This window comes from Esox lucius, chromosome 1 (genome assembly GCF_011004845.1).
Source record: "Esox lucius isolate fEsoLuc1 chromosome 1, fEsoLuc1.pri, whole genome shotgun sequence".
NCBI classification, from domain to species: Eukaryota; Metazoa; Chordata; class Actinopteri; order Esociformes; family Esocidae; genus Esox; species Esox lucius.
In genome coordinates, this window is record NC_047569.1 from 1,367,129 (window position 1) to 1,385,799 (window position 18,671).

Here is an 18,671-nt window from a genome sequence, read left to right on the forward strand (position 1 = left end):
ATACAGCATTCTGTAAACATGATACATCCAGAACTACATGTGAATTGAAATAGGAATGCCTTTTCAAAGTAATTTGGTGCTACACCAAACGACTGAATTTGGGCTCAACCATTGAGGGTATTTTTATAAGTTTTTAAGAAATGAAAGCACTCAGACAATTGTGAATTATCAAGCAGGACATACTTTCAAGTGTTAAAGTGATGAAAGTGTATGTATTGTGCTCCAAGGGGACAAATATTCCTGAAATTTACATCCAGGGCAACCTAAGGGTTAGAAAATCTGACCAATGACTGAAGGTATGCTGAAACTTAAAACACTTGGTATAAAATTCAAGATAGAGCCTCAGATGAACTTTTAACCTGACTGTTAAAATACATATGTATGGAAGTGTGGGGAAAAAGACTTGGGTGGGGGGGGGGTGGGGGGTTACACACCCAGTCTGAGGACCACACAGAAAGCTAAGCCTAGTTGGAAATTGAGCCTGCTACAAGTTGTGGGGAGCAAATATTTATACCAGACAATCATGTCACCTGTAAATACTTGTTTTTCACATTTTCCCATTTGGAACATATTCAGTATTTCAATCCAGGAAATAAAGGTGTTGAACAAATGGGTCTAGTAGAAATGTAGAACTTCATTTCAGCCAGCATAATCAGGTTGTTTTTCAGTAATGTGAATTACTTAGATTTTGACATTGATGTAAAAATCTGAAAAACATTAGAAACATCACTCCTTTTTAGAACTCAAATACCCTGCAACAGTGTAATCAAATAATGTATGTATCAAACGGTACTTTGAAAACAAATGGTTTACATTGGGGCTATGCTAAAAATAAAATCAAGAAACCTATGGACAATGGCTGAAACGAAATCAGCAATATACAATTTGGAACGTTAAGTAAATTTGAGCTGAAATGAGTCTGGAAATGAATCAATGTTATTGTTCTTATTACTTTATACGGAGTCACTAGGCATACCCCTTTTCAGCGATTGCACTGTTCTTCATTCAGGTCTAATGTTTGATTAATTTTGACTGTGGGTGCATGCACTTACAGATTTCAAATTTACACTAACAATTGAATACTCTTAACCCATTACTTTTTGTTGAATTATCCTATTATGTCCAAAGCTTAAAGAATACATTAAAGAATACTTTGAAAACACCACCTCAAAACAGCCGATTAAAAAAAATGCTCAGGATGACTTCTTCAGGTTTTTAAACAGGCCAATCATCAGTCTAATTCAGTGAAATCACAAATCGGCGACTGGTATAGACTTACACCATTCCTACAAATAAAAGATGCTTAACATACAGGTGCTGGTCATAAAATTAGAATATCATCAAAAAGTTGATTTATTTCAGTAATTCCATTCAAAAAGTGAAACTTGTATAATGTATACATTCATTCCACGTAGACTGATATATATCAAGTGTTTATTTCTTTTAATTTTGATGATTATAACTGACAACTAATGAAAACCCCAAATTCATTATCTCAGAAAATTTGAATATTGTGAAAAGGTTCAATATTGAAGACACCTGGTGCCACACTGTAAGCAGCTAATTAACCCAAAACACCTGCAAAGGCCTTTAAATGGTCTCTCGGTCTAGTTCTGTAGGCTACACAATCATGGGGAAGACTGCTGAGTTGACAGCTGTCCAAAAGACGACCATTGACACCTTGCACAAGGAAGGAGGGCAAGACAAAAAAGGTCATTGCTAAAGAGGCTGGCTGTTCACAGAGCTCTGTGTCCAAGCACATTAATAGAGAGGCGAAGGGAAGGAAAAGATGTGGTAGAAAAAAAGTGTACAAGCAATAGGGATAACCGCACCCTGGAGATGATTGTGAAACAAAACCCATTCAAAAATGTGGGGGAGATTCACAAAGAGTGGACTGCAGCTGGAGTCAGTGCTTCAAGAACCACCATGCACAGACGTATGCAAGACATGGGTTTCAGCTGTCGCATTCCTTGTGTCAAGCCACTCTTGAACAAGACACAGCGTCAGAAGCGTCTCGCCTGGGCTAAAGACAAAAAGGACTGGACTGCTGCTGAGTGGTCCAAAGTTATGTTCTCTGATTAAAGTAAATTTTGCATTTCCTTTGGAAATCAAGGTCCCAGAGTCTGGAGGAAGAGAGGAGAGGCACAGAATCCACGTTGCTTGAAGTCCAGTGTAAAGTTTCCAGTCAGTGATGGTTTGGGGTGCCAACTGACCAACTTTATGGAGATGCAGATTTAATTTTCCAAAAGTGCCAAAGCTACCAGTACCTGGTTTAAGGACCATGGTATCCCTGTTCTTAATTGGCCAACAAACTCGCCTGAACTTAACCCTATAGAAAATCTATGGGGTATTGTGAAGAGGAAGATGCGATACGCCAGACCCAACAATGCAGAAGAGCTTAAGGCCACTATCAGAGCAAACTGGGCTCTCATAACACCTGAGCAGTGCCACAGACTGATCGATTCCATGCCATGGCGCATTAATTCAGGCAAAAGGAGCCCCAACCAAGTATTGAGTGCTGTACAAGCTCATACTTTTCAGTTGGCCAAACTTTCCAAAAACATTTTTTTGGTATTGGTCTTAAGTAATATTCAAATTTTCAGAGATACTGAATTTGGGATTTTCATTAGTTGTCAGTTATAATCATCACAATTAAAATAAATAAACATTTGAAATATATCAGTCTGTGTGTAATGAATGAATATAATACGTTTCACTTTTTGAATGGAGTTACTGAAATAAATGAACTTTTTGATGATATTCAAATTTTATGACCAGCACCTGCATACACCGATCAGCCATAACAAAATGACAACCTGCTTAATATTGTGCAGGTTCCCATTTTGCCGCCAAAACAGCCCTGACTTGTCGAGGCATGGACTCCACTAGACCTCTGAAGGAGTGTTATGGTATCAGGCACAAAGACGTTAGCAGCAGATCCTTTAAGTACTGTAAGTTACGAGGTGGGGCCTCCATGTATCGGACTTGTTTGTCCAACACATCCCACAGATGCGCGATTGGATTGAGATCTGGGGAATATGGAGGCCAAATCAACACCTTGAATTCATTGTGTTCCTCAAACCATGCTTGCTTTGTGGCAGGGCGCAATATCCTGCTGAAAGAGGCCAATGCCATCAGGGAATATCGTTACCATGAAAGGGTGCACATGGTCTGCGACAATCCTCAGGTAGGTGGTACTTGTTAAAGAAATATCCACATGAATGGCAGGACCCAAGGTTTCCCAGAAGAACATTGCCCAAAACATCACACTGCCTCCGCCGGCTTGCCTCCTTCTCATAGGGCATCCTGGTGCCATGTGTTCTCCAGGTAAGCAACACACACGCACCCGATCATACACGTGATGTAAAAGAAAACGTGATTAATCAGATCAGGCCACCTGCTTCCATTTCTCCATGGTCCAGTTCTGATCCTCACGTGCCCATTGTAGGAGATTTCGGCAGCGGACAGAGGTCAGAATGGGCACCCTGACCAGCACCTGTTGTCAGTTAACCGCTTTTCCTTCTTTGGACCACTATTGATAGGTACTGACCCACTGCAGACCGAGGAACACCACAGAAGAGCTGCTGTTTTGGAGATGCTCTCACCCAGTCGTCTAGCCCTCACAATATAGCCCTCAGTACCTTATGCTTGTCCATTTCTCCTGCTTCTAACATATCAACTTTGAGGACAGAATGTTCACTTGCTACCAAATATATCCCACCCACTGACAGGTGCCATGATAATGAGCTTATCAGTGTTATTCACTTCACCTGTCAGTGGTCAATGTTATGGCCGATCGGTGTACAGAATAGGGAGGGGAAAAAAGACTTAAATAGAGGTAATTTTGCAGATATCTGAAAACACTGGGCAGTTAAATACTAAAAGTGGGCAAACCGCTGACACTAAACTGGAATGTCCAGTGTTGATGCTGACTGTGCATGAAAGGCCAATGGATTATTTAGTATCAAGATGACGTGTGGCTTGGCGCCAAGTATGTGGGGTCACTAACTGTAGCAAGCGACTGGTCATTTTAAAGCATTCTCAAACTCTTATATGGAGGGCACGTTCATTGTGATTGGCACATGATTAAGCAGATCAGGTACAATTGCCATGCTGCACAAGGAAGGAATTTCTATCATAATCTTAGCACTAGCCCCATAGTTTAAACAGTGTGTTACACACTACAGCGTGCAGATAAAAGACACTTTAGTTTCATTTCTTCAAAATGTTAGCATCTTGGAGACAGAAATTAGAAACAGGGCTGTAATCTTTATGCATCTTCTCCATTGTAATGCATCAACTATAATTACAACAGTGTTTTTCAAACCTGGTCCCACAAGGTGTGCATGCTTTTGTTCCAGCAGAGTTGAAGTATTTAAACTCTTTGGACATGTGGGTGCAGGGATATAACAAAAACAATCAACAGGCCCGGTTGGTAGTAAAAGAAAAAAAAGAAAACACATTGAAAAGCCCAGCGTTTCTGGATTACCTTCACCCTCAATTGATACTCCCTACCACTTTGAAAAAACCAATCACCTCCATGTCAGTTCGAAACAGGGGCGGTCCTAAACGGCTTGGTGCACTATTCCCTATATAGCACACTATCTTTGACCAGGGCCAACAGGGCTGTAGCTACATAGTGCATTGTCTAAAAGGAAACAAAGGACATTTGGGACACTGACATGGTGGAGATTGGCTAAAACCACTTCTGAATGAAGACAGGAACCTATCTGTAGCTGCGATGCACTCTTTAAGGCTAAAAACAGGAATCGGATTCAAAATGGAAACCAGGAGACACAGACATCATCTGCCCATTCCACGGTTATGTAACACAGTGTGTCTGATTGCAAACAGACAATTCAGCTCTGTTTATATTAACAATTTGGCAAAAACTTCTCTCATTTCAGTGTGTCATTTTCATAAATGACATAGTAATTGTCTTGCCTCAGTAGGATATATTGTCAAACTCACATGATTAAGGTTTACTTCATTTACAGTGACACTTGCAACTTGACACCATCTCCCCGCTGCCACCCATAGGCCATTGGATGAACTCAAACAGGAACCCACCAGCCTTAGTACAGAATTCTTAGTACAGAATCTTCTAATGCCAATGAGGCAGTGTTTCAGGGGTGGCTGTTAAAGGGCAGGGCTAGGGAATCTTCTTTCCAAAGTCTGTCTCTCAGGACTGTTCTACAGAGGAAAAGTAAAACGGCAAACAGCCAGAGCAGAGTGTAGACAATCACATATCAGACCACAGCACAGCCTTGCAGCCCTTTTCCACGCTGACCACGTAGGCTCCTGATGGCGACCAGGAGACAGAGTTGATGGCTGAGCTGAAAGGGAAAAACAAGGTCAGAGCCAAGGACAATAGAGCAAGAGTTAGGTAGCCCTTTAACCAATAGATTTCAGTTTATTTGCATCAGTGCCATAATGACATGACTGCATGCACAGGCAGAGGAATTTCTCAATATTCCATTTAAAATATCCAATAATAATCCTTACATATCAGTTAACATAAAAAAAATGTCTCTAGCAGAGAGTCTGCCATGGTTTCAAGTAGACTGTACAAGGTCAGGATGTTCATAGACGTGTAGGTCCTTGAAGGTGTATAAGGTGAAGGCCAACGACTGGCTTTGTTTGGGTTCATGTGCACAGAGTGGCCCAGAAACAAAAATATGGAAGGAAAGCGAGCGTCAAACAGAGCAAAACGAGGGTAAACCTGGATTTGGCATTTATTAGATGGCAACAGTTGAAGTATGAAAAATTGATGGACAATGATACCTTTGTACTGGACAATGTAACATTAGATAGGCTACCCCAGTTAGCCAGATAGTCAAGGAAAGCTTTGTGTAAGTTACCGCTAGGTTGACAAATATTCGACAGGAGAAAATCATTCAATGTTCTGGTTTCTTTTCTAAGAGCGCAAATACATTTTAGGAAGGTTTCTCCAAACTCTTTACTTTGGTTTGAGCAGACAATCCTTGATTCCATTTCCCGCTGGAAAATAGTGTTACAACCTAGCTAATATGGCGTTCTCAATAAATGATAAAGAAACAAAGATGCATTGTGTTTTTTTTTTATCCAAACCTAATGCATAAGCAACTTTTAGCTAGATTTGGCCTTGTCCAAACTGGTCAAAATGCGCACATCGATTCTCCGTCAAAGAACATACTCTGCTAGCTATCAACGAGTTTCTGAAATTTGGCAATACTAGTTGGCTAGACTGACCCTGGGCTAGACCAGTTTTCTGCCCTGCCAAAACTAGCCTAGCGTTGCCAGACCTTGGCTTAAGAGATTAAAACCCGCCCCAGGTACCAAACCCGCCCCAGGTACCAAAATATCATGGATTGCTGGCCAGCTTGCAGATTTTTGCTCACACCCTGTAATTTATTAAGTTCACTAATTAGTTAGGACCTCTCTTCCCCTAGCTGCTAACTGAGAAGCAAAATTAGTAACTTTAAAAAGGACATTCCAGTTGCGAATGAATAAAAATGCAAAAACTTATTTCCACTTTCTTAAATTTGCCAAATTATAATTTGATAAAAATTTTATATTTACGACCAAAAGCTTGATTTTGTTTAAACATTTGTTACAAAAGAAAATTCAATGCAAATTGACCACTTCAATACTTAAATCGGAACTCAAACTGCCCCATTTCTTTTACATTTGTTGTCAAACATTATTTGAGAGAAAGTTTGTCCAAAAATCATATTTTGGTGACAGTCCACACCCAGAGTTGTTCCTTAAGGCACCTAGTAATTTTTTAAACAATCCATTATTCAGCTCTGTCTCAGTAAGCAATTAGTGTTATTAGCTTCGTAAAATCCTATGAATGGAAACAGTGCGTACCACTATCGCAAAGCTGCATCGCAAGTGGAAAACTATTCTAAAAACATTTCAAGGTATATTTAGTAAACTGTCACACTAGCATCGATATTTAAACTTTATTCTGACGAAACAACTGGTGGAATTAGGTGAATTTAAACTGGCACTAGTGAACTATTTCCTACAGCCACCATACAGAGCTTCAGTACTTTGCAGTGCGGTCAGAGGGGTGCATGAACTTTAACCTAAACAAGCTATGTGAAGGCAGTTTGCTTCGCCTAGTTGGCCCATTTTCGTTGTGGACAGAATAATATTTGTAATTGTGGAAAATGCTGTGGTCATGAAAAAAGTACAAGGGATGTGGGAGAGCATACTTGGAGGTTTCACTTGTTGCCAAATATGTAAGGTCTGTTCACAATTCCATCTTTCAACCACATCACCAGGACAACAAATAGCCTCCAGATCCCAATCACAACAAACGCAGCACTCCTCCCAGCTTCCAATCACTGAAATACTAAACCCGTTCAAGAGTCTGTGATAGCTTTATAATGTTCTTTGATCCTAGCATGACTTCCATGTTCACGTTTTAGCTTATCCTAGTCTATACATTCGCCTGGGCATTTTTGACTTACAGACTTGGATTTTGCTTTCAGCCTGCTCCTTTTGTGCTTCTGCCATGATTCATATTCCACACCCTACTCTTAAAATTGCTGCTAGTTTACATTATTTCTATACTTGCTATATCTATAATATTCAATACTTCTTCCCATATTCCCCATCCTACTCCTTAAAATTGCTGCTTTATTTTTGCTTTATATAATAATCAATTCTTACTATGTAATAATCAATTCTTACTAGATGTCTTATGCCATGTCACAAGAATTTCATTGTGCAGGAACATGCTGTATTATTCACTGCATTTGATAAATAAACTTGAATTTCTGGATTTCTCTTGTATTGACTTCTGCCTTTTCATATCTGACCACGCTGTTTGCCTGCTCATTGGAGCAGAGTTAAAAATAATTTATACCAGCTCTGCAATTGGGACAATACCTCTGTCTCTCCCGAGTCGTATTGTGGGAAAAACAATGGAGCAACTTTGCCAATGAGACATAAGAGTATACAAGAAACATTTTATTGCAAAGGTTTGTGAACCACAATCACTTCGAAGAGGACTAAAGGCGAATGCAATTCCATCAAGTTTCCCAGTTCAACCCGTGGAGACAAGACATTGTAAATAATACTTTCTAATACTGCAACCTGTTATACTGAAGTACACATTGCCTCCAGATAATCTGGGAAAGGGTTGGGGATTAACAGGTTCACCATTGCCTTTAGCTGCTGTCCAAGCTAGTTTGGTCGATTCGTCCTCTGTATATCCTGGTTAGAACAAGTAAGGCTCTAGCCCCGAAAGAAAGTGTTCTTCCTGGTTGTATTCAGAGTCATAATATATGTATTTTCCTTTCTCTCTCAAGCAAATAAAGATTGACTGTCCGAGGTGAATTTTAAAGATGAAATAGGTAACTTGCTTTCTGGCCAGCGAATAATAAGTAAGCAATAAGTAAATAATATAAGTCCTCAGATGTTCAGATATCACTACTTTCTGGATATTTGCTTCTCTGTGACAGACTGCTCAAAGGCACCTTCGATAGTTGATTTTGCTAACTGGACTTATAACCAGTCAACATAACCTAGCGGTTTCAAACCATCTTTAAATTCAGTTGTGGAATTTGATGACGATTCGAGGATGCAAGCATTTTCAGAACTGCAATGTTTATTTCAGAAGACAACATAATCACAACTCCCTACCCTAATACCTTTACTACAGATCTACACCAAAAACACGCTCCAAAAACATTAGCCTCTTGGTCCATGTCCCTACAGACTAGCCATCAATGTCCAAGGGATACCTGATCCTACCTCTGAAGTCTAAACTGACCTGTGGTTCTTGTCCAAGGTGCGCTCCAGTTTGCCCGTCAGGACGTTCCAAATGTACAGTGCTCCATCTGCAGAGCCGCCGGCCACATAACTACCGTCTGGACTGAGGGGAGCAAGGGAACAGAAGTCAAAAGGGTCAACATCTCAAGGGAGCACATTCACACTTGCACAAAACTAGAACCCTATAATTGGGCTGCGTTCCAAAATAATTCCTCTTGCACAACTTTGTGGTTGTGCATAATTACAGGAATGGAAAATGGCCGAGCCGAAGACGGCATCCACTCACCTGAAGGTGACTCTGGTCCAGTCAGCGCCACATTTGAAGCCCTGAGCACTGAGAAATGGGGGAGAAAAATGTTGACACCTCAAACCACAGTAATAAAAGACACAGGACTTTAATCAAACATGATCATTCTGGTATGAAAAAAAGCTAAATATTGTAAACTGCAAAAAAAATTCTAAAGGAAGCCAAAAGGAATGTGACCCATAAAAACAAGATAACTGGTAGCTCACTGGTAAACTTGGCCAGTTGCCAGTAAATTAGTCAACATCTTTCGGTCCCTCCTAAAGCTCCTGTACAGTAACGGAGCCTAACATTAACCACAATCACACACTTCCTATCCATGTTATCTTGCGTACTTGTCCAGTCAGATGTAGTTGCCCAGGCGGGCAGGCTTGACACCAGTAACAGGTGTTTCTCTCAAGGTTTGCATACAGTTTTAGACCACTGACATACTCCATTACCTGAAGGTCTGACGGACTGCGTTGCTACGCAAGTCGATGATCTTGACCAAGTCGTCCCTGGAGCACGTGAGCAGCTCGGTGCGGTCGTGGTTCAGGTCAAGAGATGTGACTCGGCCCATGAGCTCTAACTCCCGAACTATACTCTCTGCTCTTTAAAAATGTAGGAAACATTTTTTGAAGAAAACTGTCAAATTAATGCATCGACTGTCCAAGCTGTGATTTATTAGCAGGGTCACCTGGATAATTATAAAAACTTGTAATCTTGAAACGAGTATGTCCAAACATACACTGCATACCCATCTAGCCAACATGTTAATTTGAGTGTAGATATCTTCGGGGTAGGCAAACCATAACTTAAGAGATTTATGATCAAGTACTAGCAATTATCTTTGATTTGTTTGGTAGCTGAATATCCCCCGTCACTTAAGACAAATTTAACAGAGCATGAGCACACAGACCATATGGACAGAAGACTTATCTGAGAGGAAAAACACCTAAGATGGAAAAAGCCATCAAAGGCATCTGACATTTTATAACAGCCAACAGGGTGCAACTTTTAACTTAAGGGGCTGATTCCTCCTGATGATTTGATTTCATATGACTCCAACTGCATGAAGAGTAGCGATCCACCAATTAAGGTCCCAATCAGTTGATATACAATTGTATACATAATACTTATCTTTTGAACCATTCAAGCTACAGACACAAAACCAACATTGTTACACCAGTTTAGGCTACCCCTCCAAATTAGTAAAAGTTATTGGATTTTACGTATGCTAATTTACTACTAGGCTGTATATTTTTGAACCATTCGAGAGAGACAAAACTGATCCTCTTTAAAACGTTCAGACGGTTTCCATGTCATATGACACATTCATTGATTTTACGTATGCTATTTAGCGTAATTAGCATTAATTTACTATTATACTATATCTTTGAAACTGTTCAAGTTACAGACACGAAACCAACTTTATTTCACCAGTTTGGCTATCCCCTGTTCATGCAATGACACGTTAACTTATTTTACATATGATAATTAGCATTAATTAGCTATCAGGCTGTATCTTTTGAACCATTCATGCTAGACATAAACTGGCAGTCAGCCAGCAACTGGATCATCTCCGGATACCAGTCAGCCGCAGGGCGATCGGGTGCCACCAGGATGACCCGAAGCCCTTCCATCTTGTTCCGAACCAGCAGACGCGCTATGCAGCGCTGCGGGGGAAACGTGTAAAGGAGACCCCGAGGCCAGGGGTGGTGCGCGAATGTTTCCAGCCAGGACAGAGAGAATCAAAGGTGACAGTGTGGGTTCTGTCTGGAAGCGAATAGGTCGACCCGGGCTTCCCCAAACCCCTGCCAGATGAGGGAGACGATGTCTGGGTGGAGACGCCACTCGGCGAGACATGTCGGCGCCCACATTCAGACAGGCCAGAATGTGAGTCGCAGTCAGGGAGCGGAGGTGGGCATGCGCCCATAGTTAAAAACCTGTGGCAGATTGGTGGAGAGCAGGAGACCTTATCCCCCCTCTTGGCGAGTGATGTATGCGACCGTAGCCCTGTTAAAACCTGAACGCACTCTGACACCCTGCCCAGAGGAGCGCCCTGAGAGAGAACCAGAGGGTCCCTCCAATAATCCAGGTCCCCTCTTAGGTGAGCTGGCAGGGACAAAGCCCGGCTTTGATGACATACAGGGTTGACCCCCTGGCGAGCAACAATGGCTGTAGGCCGTGCATGTAGGCCCAGGTGGACTACGGTGTGCGCTGCAGCCATCATACCCAACAGGGACATAATGGCCACATTTTCAGTATGGCCGCAGACGCGGCCAGGGTTAACCACTAGGAGCTAAAGCCCCTCTAGGGGGCGGAGCTCCACGACATCTTTCCTTTCCGACTTTTTTGGAAAGGAAAGAAAAAGAAGTGGTAAAATTTTTTTTGGAGCTTTACATTATACATAGGACTATACCTCTTTCTAATTATAATTTTGGTTATACTGTAGGCTAATTGTTAACGCTTTCATACTGAAAATGACGAGAAGACAAATGAAATATAATTTTGGCGGCCCAAAATAACATTGTCGATCTGCACAATACATGACGCACAACATAACTTGGAGATGTTAGAATGAATTGTAAAGATATTATAAAAAATTGACACATCACCTAGGCCTATCCTTAACTAAGAAGGCCCATAAAATGCACACAGAAGTGCACGCACCCACAGGTCAGTACCGGTAAGAGATTAAATACATTTTCACCCCTAATCCTCAGATAACTGCCTTGAAAAATCTCTTGCCAGTCACTCAAGTGTTCCCGACTACTTGTTTTATTTAACTGGTGGAGTGCAAATGAAATTGTATTTTTAGATTATATTCAACTTTGTCATGATGGATATTCCGCCATTTTGTATTTTGTGAAAAACACTTAAAACACTATTCCTATGGCACCAAATGACCAATCTTCACATAAATTTATATTTGGCATCTTTGGCCAAAGGCCATCAAACGCTATATAAGCCAGGCCAGTAGGTTAAGAAACATGGCCAACGAACATGTGCAAGGACGTTGTTTGCATAAATGTGCAAAACCACTACAAGGATAATGATATTATAATTCGACTTGGCCCGTATGTTGACAATGGTAGGACGAAAATGACAGCAACATTTTTTTTATCAACCCCACAGTGGCACTCTTGATGTTTTCCACATATGCTAGTTCACCACACTCACCTCTTTTTAGTTAGAGCCTTGAAAAGAAATGGATAAGTCCATCTCCTCTCACGGAACATATTTGCAATTGGGATCCTTTAAAGTTTCTGTTACGTTATTACATCCATTTAGAATTTGTGAAAAAGACTTAAAACGCTACTCCTATGGCACCAAGGGACCAATATTCACGTACATTTGTATTTGTCATCTGACAAACGCAGTCAAACGCTAAATAAGCCAGGCAGGTAGGCAAAAAAAATTAAGAACATGACCACTATTGACCAATAAACATGTGCAGGGGCAGGGTTTTGCACATTTCTGCACACAACTACTACAAGTGTAATGATATTATAATTCTACTTGGTGTGTATATTGACAAAGATGATAGGAGAAAATTACTGCATTTTTTTAAATCAACCACACAGAGGCGCAATTGAGGTTTTTCACATATGCTAGCTTACCGCCCTCCTCTTATGGAACATATCTGTAATTAGGATCCTTTAACTGTCCAGTTATGTTTTTTGTGAAAAATAAAACGCTACTCCTATGTGACCAAATGACTGATATTCACACGATTTTTTATATGGCATCTATGGACAAAAGTCTTTAAAAGCTATAGTAAGCAGACCAGTTTGTCAAAAAAGCATGGCCGCTATCAACCAATGAACTTGTGGATAGGCGTGGTTTTACATATATAGGTACAAAACTCCAACAAGCATAATGGTATTATATTTCTAAATTGTTGCATATGTTGACAACCATGAGACGATAAAAATGAGTGCAAGCTATTTTCAATCCACCACATGATGGCAATACTGGGATTTCTACATTTGCCAGCTCACCATGCTCACCTCAATTGAGCCCTGAATAGAGGTAGTTAAGTCCATCGCCAAATAAGGTAACATATTTGCATTGGGGATCCATTAACTTTTCCCTTATGGTTTTTCAGACATTTTAAAACTATGGTCAAAGGTCTTCAAAATGTATATATACCAGCTCAGTAAGAAAATAAATAAAGGCCCCTATTGACCACAGTTTACTGGTGAAACCCTATTGTGTTTTTTCCGATTCATCATCATCAATATTATAATTTATTTAGTCAAAAAATTTTTTTTTACTAATTCCAGTGAGATAAAATGGCTTAAAGGTGGCCACATTTTTATGATAGTAAAGGGCCAAGGGCCGCAACTTCTGGTGCATTGACATGCATGTAGGCCTCATGGTGGCGCTGACACAATCCTCCAAAATTGCACTTTTTGCAACCATGAATGTTATCCCAGGCCCAGGCCTGGAGGGCATTTGGTTGGCTTACATATAATTATTAATTTGTCAGTCAGTGTTGTATTCAGTACCGCCGAGAAGGCTAACAGTTTTTAAACAGAAGAATTGCATTGTTGAAGGGATCCATGTTCTTTTTTTTAGCATGGAGGAGGTGGTGTGATGGTATGGGGGGTGCTTTGTTGGTGACGCTGTTGAGGATTTATTCAAAATTGAAGGCATACAGAATCAGCATGGCTACCACAGCATCCTGCAGCAACATGCCATCCAATCCGGTTTGCGTTTAGTTGGACCCTCATTAATTTGTCAACAGGACTATGACCCCAAACACACCTCCAGGCTGTGTAAGGGCTATTTGACCAAGGAGAGTGATTGAGTGCTGCGCCAGATGACCTGGCCTCCACGGTGAGCTGGACCACAGAGTGAAGGCAAAAGGGCCCACAAGTGCTAAGCATCTCTGGGAACTCCTTCATGACTGTTGGAAAACCATTTCAGGTGACTACCTCCTTGAAGCTCATCAAGAGAATGCCAAGAGTGTGCAAAGCAGTAATCAGAGCAAAGGGTGGCAACTTTGAAGAAACTAGAATATAAGACATGTTATCAGTCATTTCACACTTTTTTGTTAAGTACAAAATTCCACGTGTTCATTCATAGTTTTGATGCCTTCAGTGAGAATCTACAATGTAAATAGTCATGAAAATAAAGAACACGCATTGAAGGAGAAGGTGTCCAAACTTTTGGCCTGTACTGTATATATCAGCTTGTAACCAACATTACAGTGAGAAGAGCGAGTGAGATGAGATTGGGGTTGCATAAGGAAGACCAGGTCCGTAACCTCATGAACAAGACTATCTAATGCTGCAATAAATAATTAACTTACTCTGGAATGTCATTTTATAGTTTTTGGATCATGCCGCTACTTCCTGGCCAATCCCGTTCCAGGCAATCGCCTTCTGCGAGGCAGGCTTTCCTCCTTGGCTTATTTTACCTGGATATTATATATAGCATAACTATGCCATAAGGGGCAAAGATTGCTTACTGTAAGAAACTATAATGACAGCTAGAGACCAGGACGACAAACCATCAGTCCCTCCAGTCTACTACAGCATACACTACAAAAATAGCAAAGCGAAAGAAGGTTTAGACCAACTCTCTGTAGCTAGCTACCAAAAACACGACGCTAACATAAGCAAAGCTATGAAGAATGTCGAACTCTGAGATAGTGCTTTTTTTGGAATATGTAATTCATCCATCCATCTTCTCCCGCTTATCCGGGGCCGGGTCGCGGGGGCAGCAGTCTAAGCAGGGATGCCCAGACTTCCCTCTCCCCAGACACTTCCTCTAGCTCTTCCGGGGGGACACCGAGGCGTTCCCAGGCCAGCCGGGAGACATAGTCCCTCCAGCGTGTCCTAGGTCTTCCCCGGGGTCTCCTCCCGGTGGGACGGGACCGGAACACCTTCCCAGGAAGGCGTTCCGGAGGCATCCGAAAAAGATGCCCAAGCCACCTCAGCTGACCCCTCTCGATGTGGAGGAGCAGTGGCTCTACTCTGAGCTCCTCCCGGGTGACCGAGCTTCTCACCCTATCTCTAAGGGATTGCCCAGCCACCCTGAGGAGAAAACTCATTTCGGCCGCCTGTATCCGGGATCTTGTCCTTTCGGTCATGACCCAAAGCTCATGACCATAGGTGAGAGTAGGAACGTAGATTGACTGGTAAATCGAGAGCTTCGCCTTGCGGCTCAGCTCTTTCTTCACCACGACAGACCGATACATCGACTGCATTACTGCAGAAGCTGCACCGATCCGTCTGTCAATCTCCCGTTCCATCCTTCCCTCACTCGTGAACAAGACCCCTAGATACTTAAACTCCTCCACTTGAGGCAGGCACTCTCCACCAACCTGAAGTGGGCAAGCCACCCTTTTCCGACTGAGGACCATGGCCTCGGATTTGGAGGTACTGATTTTCATCCCCACCGCTTCACACTCGGCTGCAAACCGTCCCAGTGCATGCTGAAGGTCCTGGTTAGAAGGGGCCAACACGACAACATCATCTGCAAAGAGCAGAGACGAAATCGTGTGGTCCCCAAACCTGACACCCTCCGGCCCCTGGCTGCGCCTAGAAATTCTGTCCATAAAAATTACAAACAGAACCGGTGACAAAGGGCAGCCCTGCCGGAGTCCAACATGCACTGGGAACAAGTCTGACTTACTGCCGGCAATGCGGACCAAGCTCCTGCTTCGGTTGTATAGGGACCTGACAGCCCTTAGCAAAGGACCCAGGACCCCATATTCCCCAAGCACCCTCCACAAGATGCCGCGAGGGACACAGTCGAATGCCTTCTCCAAATCCACAAAACATGTGGATTGGTTGGGCAAACTCCCATGAAAACTCCATTTTTCATATTTTGATTTGGAACATGATTATCGGGCATTGGTGCAGAATCACTTTCTGATGGATGAGTAATTGCAAAATGCTGCAATATTTTTTTTTTACTGAAAAAATCCTACATAGACCTATGTTGACAAGGACTATACGGAAAAATTACTGGAAGGATTTTTTTTATCAACCACACTGTGGCGTTATTGAGGTCCCCCACATTTGCAAGCTCACCACGCTCACCACGTTTAAAATAAAATCTTGAAAGAGGTGTATAAGTCCATCTCCTCTAAAGGAACATATTTGCAAGTCGGGTGTAATGCTTTTTCAGCAATTCTGAATGTGAAAAATGCTTCAAAAGCTACTTCTATAGCAGCAAATGACGGACTTAAAACTTTTCACAAGTACATTTTAAAATATCACTGAAGGTCCAACAGCGTGATTTCTTAATGCTTATGATTTCAGTATGCACAGACAATTCCAGAATTGTATAATATGACAACAAATTGGCACCACAGCAGCCCATAAACACCATGTTGCTTATTAGATATGAAGCAGTATTCTACAGTATTCTCAACTGGTTAAAATTATATTTTGATATTATTTAGCGCAGTAGAACTGTTAAAGAGTATACTGAATATTTATTGAGCAACCTTCTAAGATATGTTAATTTCCTGAAGATCACTCCACTTGTCTTATATCATATGCTAACCAGCAGACAACGGTTTGCGTTAATAATGCCTTTATTTACATGCTTATTCACTATTTCACTAAAGATGGTGAATAATAATGAATTCCGATTGTTGAATATCTAGTGACAAAAACAATCAGTGAAAAACACCATTATGAAGGTTATGTTGAGCTTGGCTGGCTAATTACGGTTTACATGCGCAGCCCTTTTTGTTTTCATTCCACTGAATTCTGGAACCAAATGTCTCTGCGATCAAAGATGGTTGAACAAGACAATACACCAATCTGACCTGAAGTTCAAATCTTTATTACCTTCCTGTCTCAGAGTCACTCATCTAGTCACCTTTGTTTGATGGACAATCTTCAGCAGACAAATTGCAAATCGTGAAATACCATGTGCGGCAGATCAGACATCATGTATTCTTAAGTTGATCAGTCCATTTTCTTTACCAGAAGGCAAGGTAGGTAAAACGCTCTAGTCTGTTTGCAACATCAATACAAATAATGCAATTGAACAAAATAGTAAGGTAGATGATAATTGGGAAGGGGGTTGCATTTTTTAACTACATCAGAAATTTCAGAAACGGTAATTAATGACAAGCTAGTTGCTAGTAATTACAAAACATGACGACTTGATTTCATTGTGGTATACAATAAGATATTTTTTGAAAATGCTGCGGACCAGAGGCTTTTATTGCTGGCCTAACGATGTCAGAATCAGAAAATTATATTTTTATAATTTAATATATATTTTCATTATTTAATATATATCTTCATTAACGCTAGATGCATTTAACAAAGTTCGTTCCCACCAGTGTACTGATATGGTTTCATTGCTTTTCTCTCCCTCGGTTGTGCCATTTCCAGTACAGCTCAGATAAATCAGAGCTTTTATCCAATCAGATTTTCCACATGTGCTGTCTCCGGGTGAAAATCTATGCTTAGGCCTACAGAATTTCAAGTGAATCCCATCTTCTGTAAAAGCAAATGGGACGATGTTGTCGATTGTCATATTCTTCAACAAATCAGATTTCAAGCCTTTTTCGGGAAATTGTGAGGAAGGGTCGACCAAACCCCCAACTAGCAACCGTTCAGGCTAGGGTTGTAGTAGATGCAGTGCTCTTACATTTTTTGTTTAGATTTGTACTGCGCCCTATTGTTTCTTTACATACAAATTGATTTATTGGCAGATTTACTGGCAAAGCCTTATTCGAGAAAACATGTAAATTGCGAAGAACCAACTGTATAAGTCAGGGAAAGGATTTGTGTGGCACTTTCAATCGATCAACTACGAAAAGTACACCTGGCTTAAAGCGTCGAAGGAACAGTTGTGAGTACATTCTTATTTCTATGGTACCTGTAATGTCGTTGATTTGGGCTTTGCGATGTCTATTTGGGTTTCGGTGTCCTGTTATACTGCATAACGGTACAGTACATCCTTGGTTTCATTCACCATGTATTCATGTTTCCTTAATTACTAGTGTTTCAAGCCTAGTTAAGTTGCTTTATTCCACTGTCACTGTGAATATGGGATGGTTACGTCAAATGACAATAGCCTAATAGCCCATAGGATTAGGAATATTAGCTTTGCGTCCATCGGGCTGAAGTTACTAACCATTATTGGTAAGGATAAAGTGCCCCATTCTGGAAATCAAATGCCCGTCCAACACGTTTGTTTTGGTTACTGACCTGTATCTAATTGACTGGTAAGCAGGTTAGGACTGTAACCAGCAAGGTTGTAGATAAATGTAGCTTCCATGTACAAAAGTTGTGCAGCGGCTTATGATTTAAGAGGGAATGATTACTTTTGTCAATAATATTACGCTATATGGGCTTAGAAAATACACTGACAAGCGGATATAGGGGTATACCGATATCGATTCTAGTTCGATTTCGAACTGGAAATTTGAAGAGGAGTTTGCGAATTCTGTGATTAAGTATCCGCACGTCATTGATTGTGGCCAGCTGTTACTATCTACATGATATCCATGCAACCGATTGTGTACCGTTCATGTAATGGAGTTGGCATTGAACAAATTCCACTCATTAAAACGGTTAAAAACAAATATACCACTCTATACTTTCAGGACTATTATTTATTTAACTTGTGGCAACAG

At 41.1% G+C, this 18,671-nt stretch overlaps 1 protein-coding gene across 4 annotated transcripts in view; it reads right to left on the reverse strand.

Moving 5' to 3' along the window:
* Positions 1-4,249: 4,249 nt before the first annotated feature.
* The window catches only part of atg16l1 (ATG16 autophagy related 16-like 1 (S. cerevisiae)), a 41,822-nt gene continuing 27,400 nt past the window's right edge, over positions 4,250-18,671 (reverse strand). For 3 of the 4 annotated variants that reach the window (XM_010903356.3, XM_013132771.3, XM_010903355.3), the window contains 4 exons: positions 9,511-9,660; positions 9,053-9,100; positions 8,768-8,869; positions 4,250-5,336 (listed from right to left, as the gene is read on the reverse strand). In XM_010903356.3, the coding sequence (XP_010901658.2) occupies positions 5,243-5,336; positions 8,768-8,869; positions 9,053-9,100; positions 9,511-9,660 (394 nt within the window). In that variant the 3' untranslated portion in view covers positions 4,250-5,242. Of the gene's footprint in view, positions 5,337-8,767; positions 8,870-9,052; positions 9,101-9,510; positions 9,661-18,671 lie in introns of those variants that run through there. The other variant, XR_004574639.1, reaches the window with a different exon arrangement.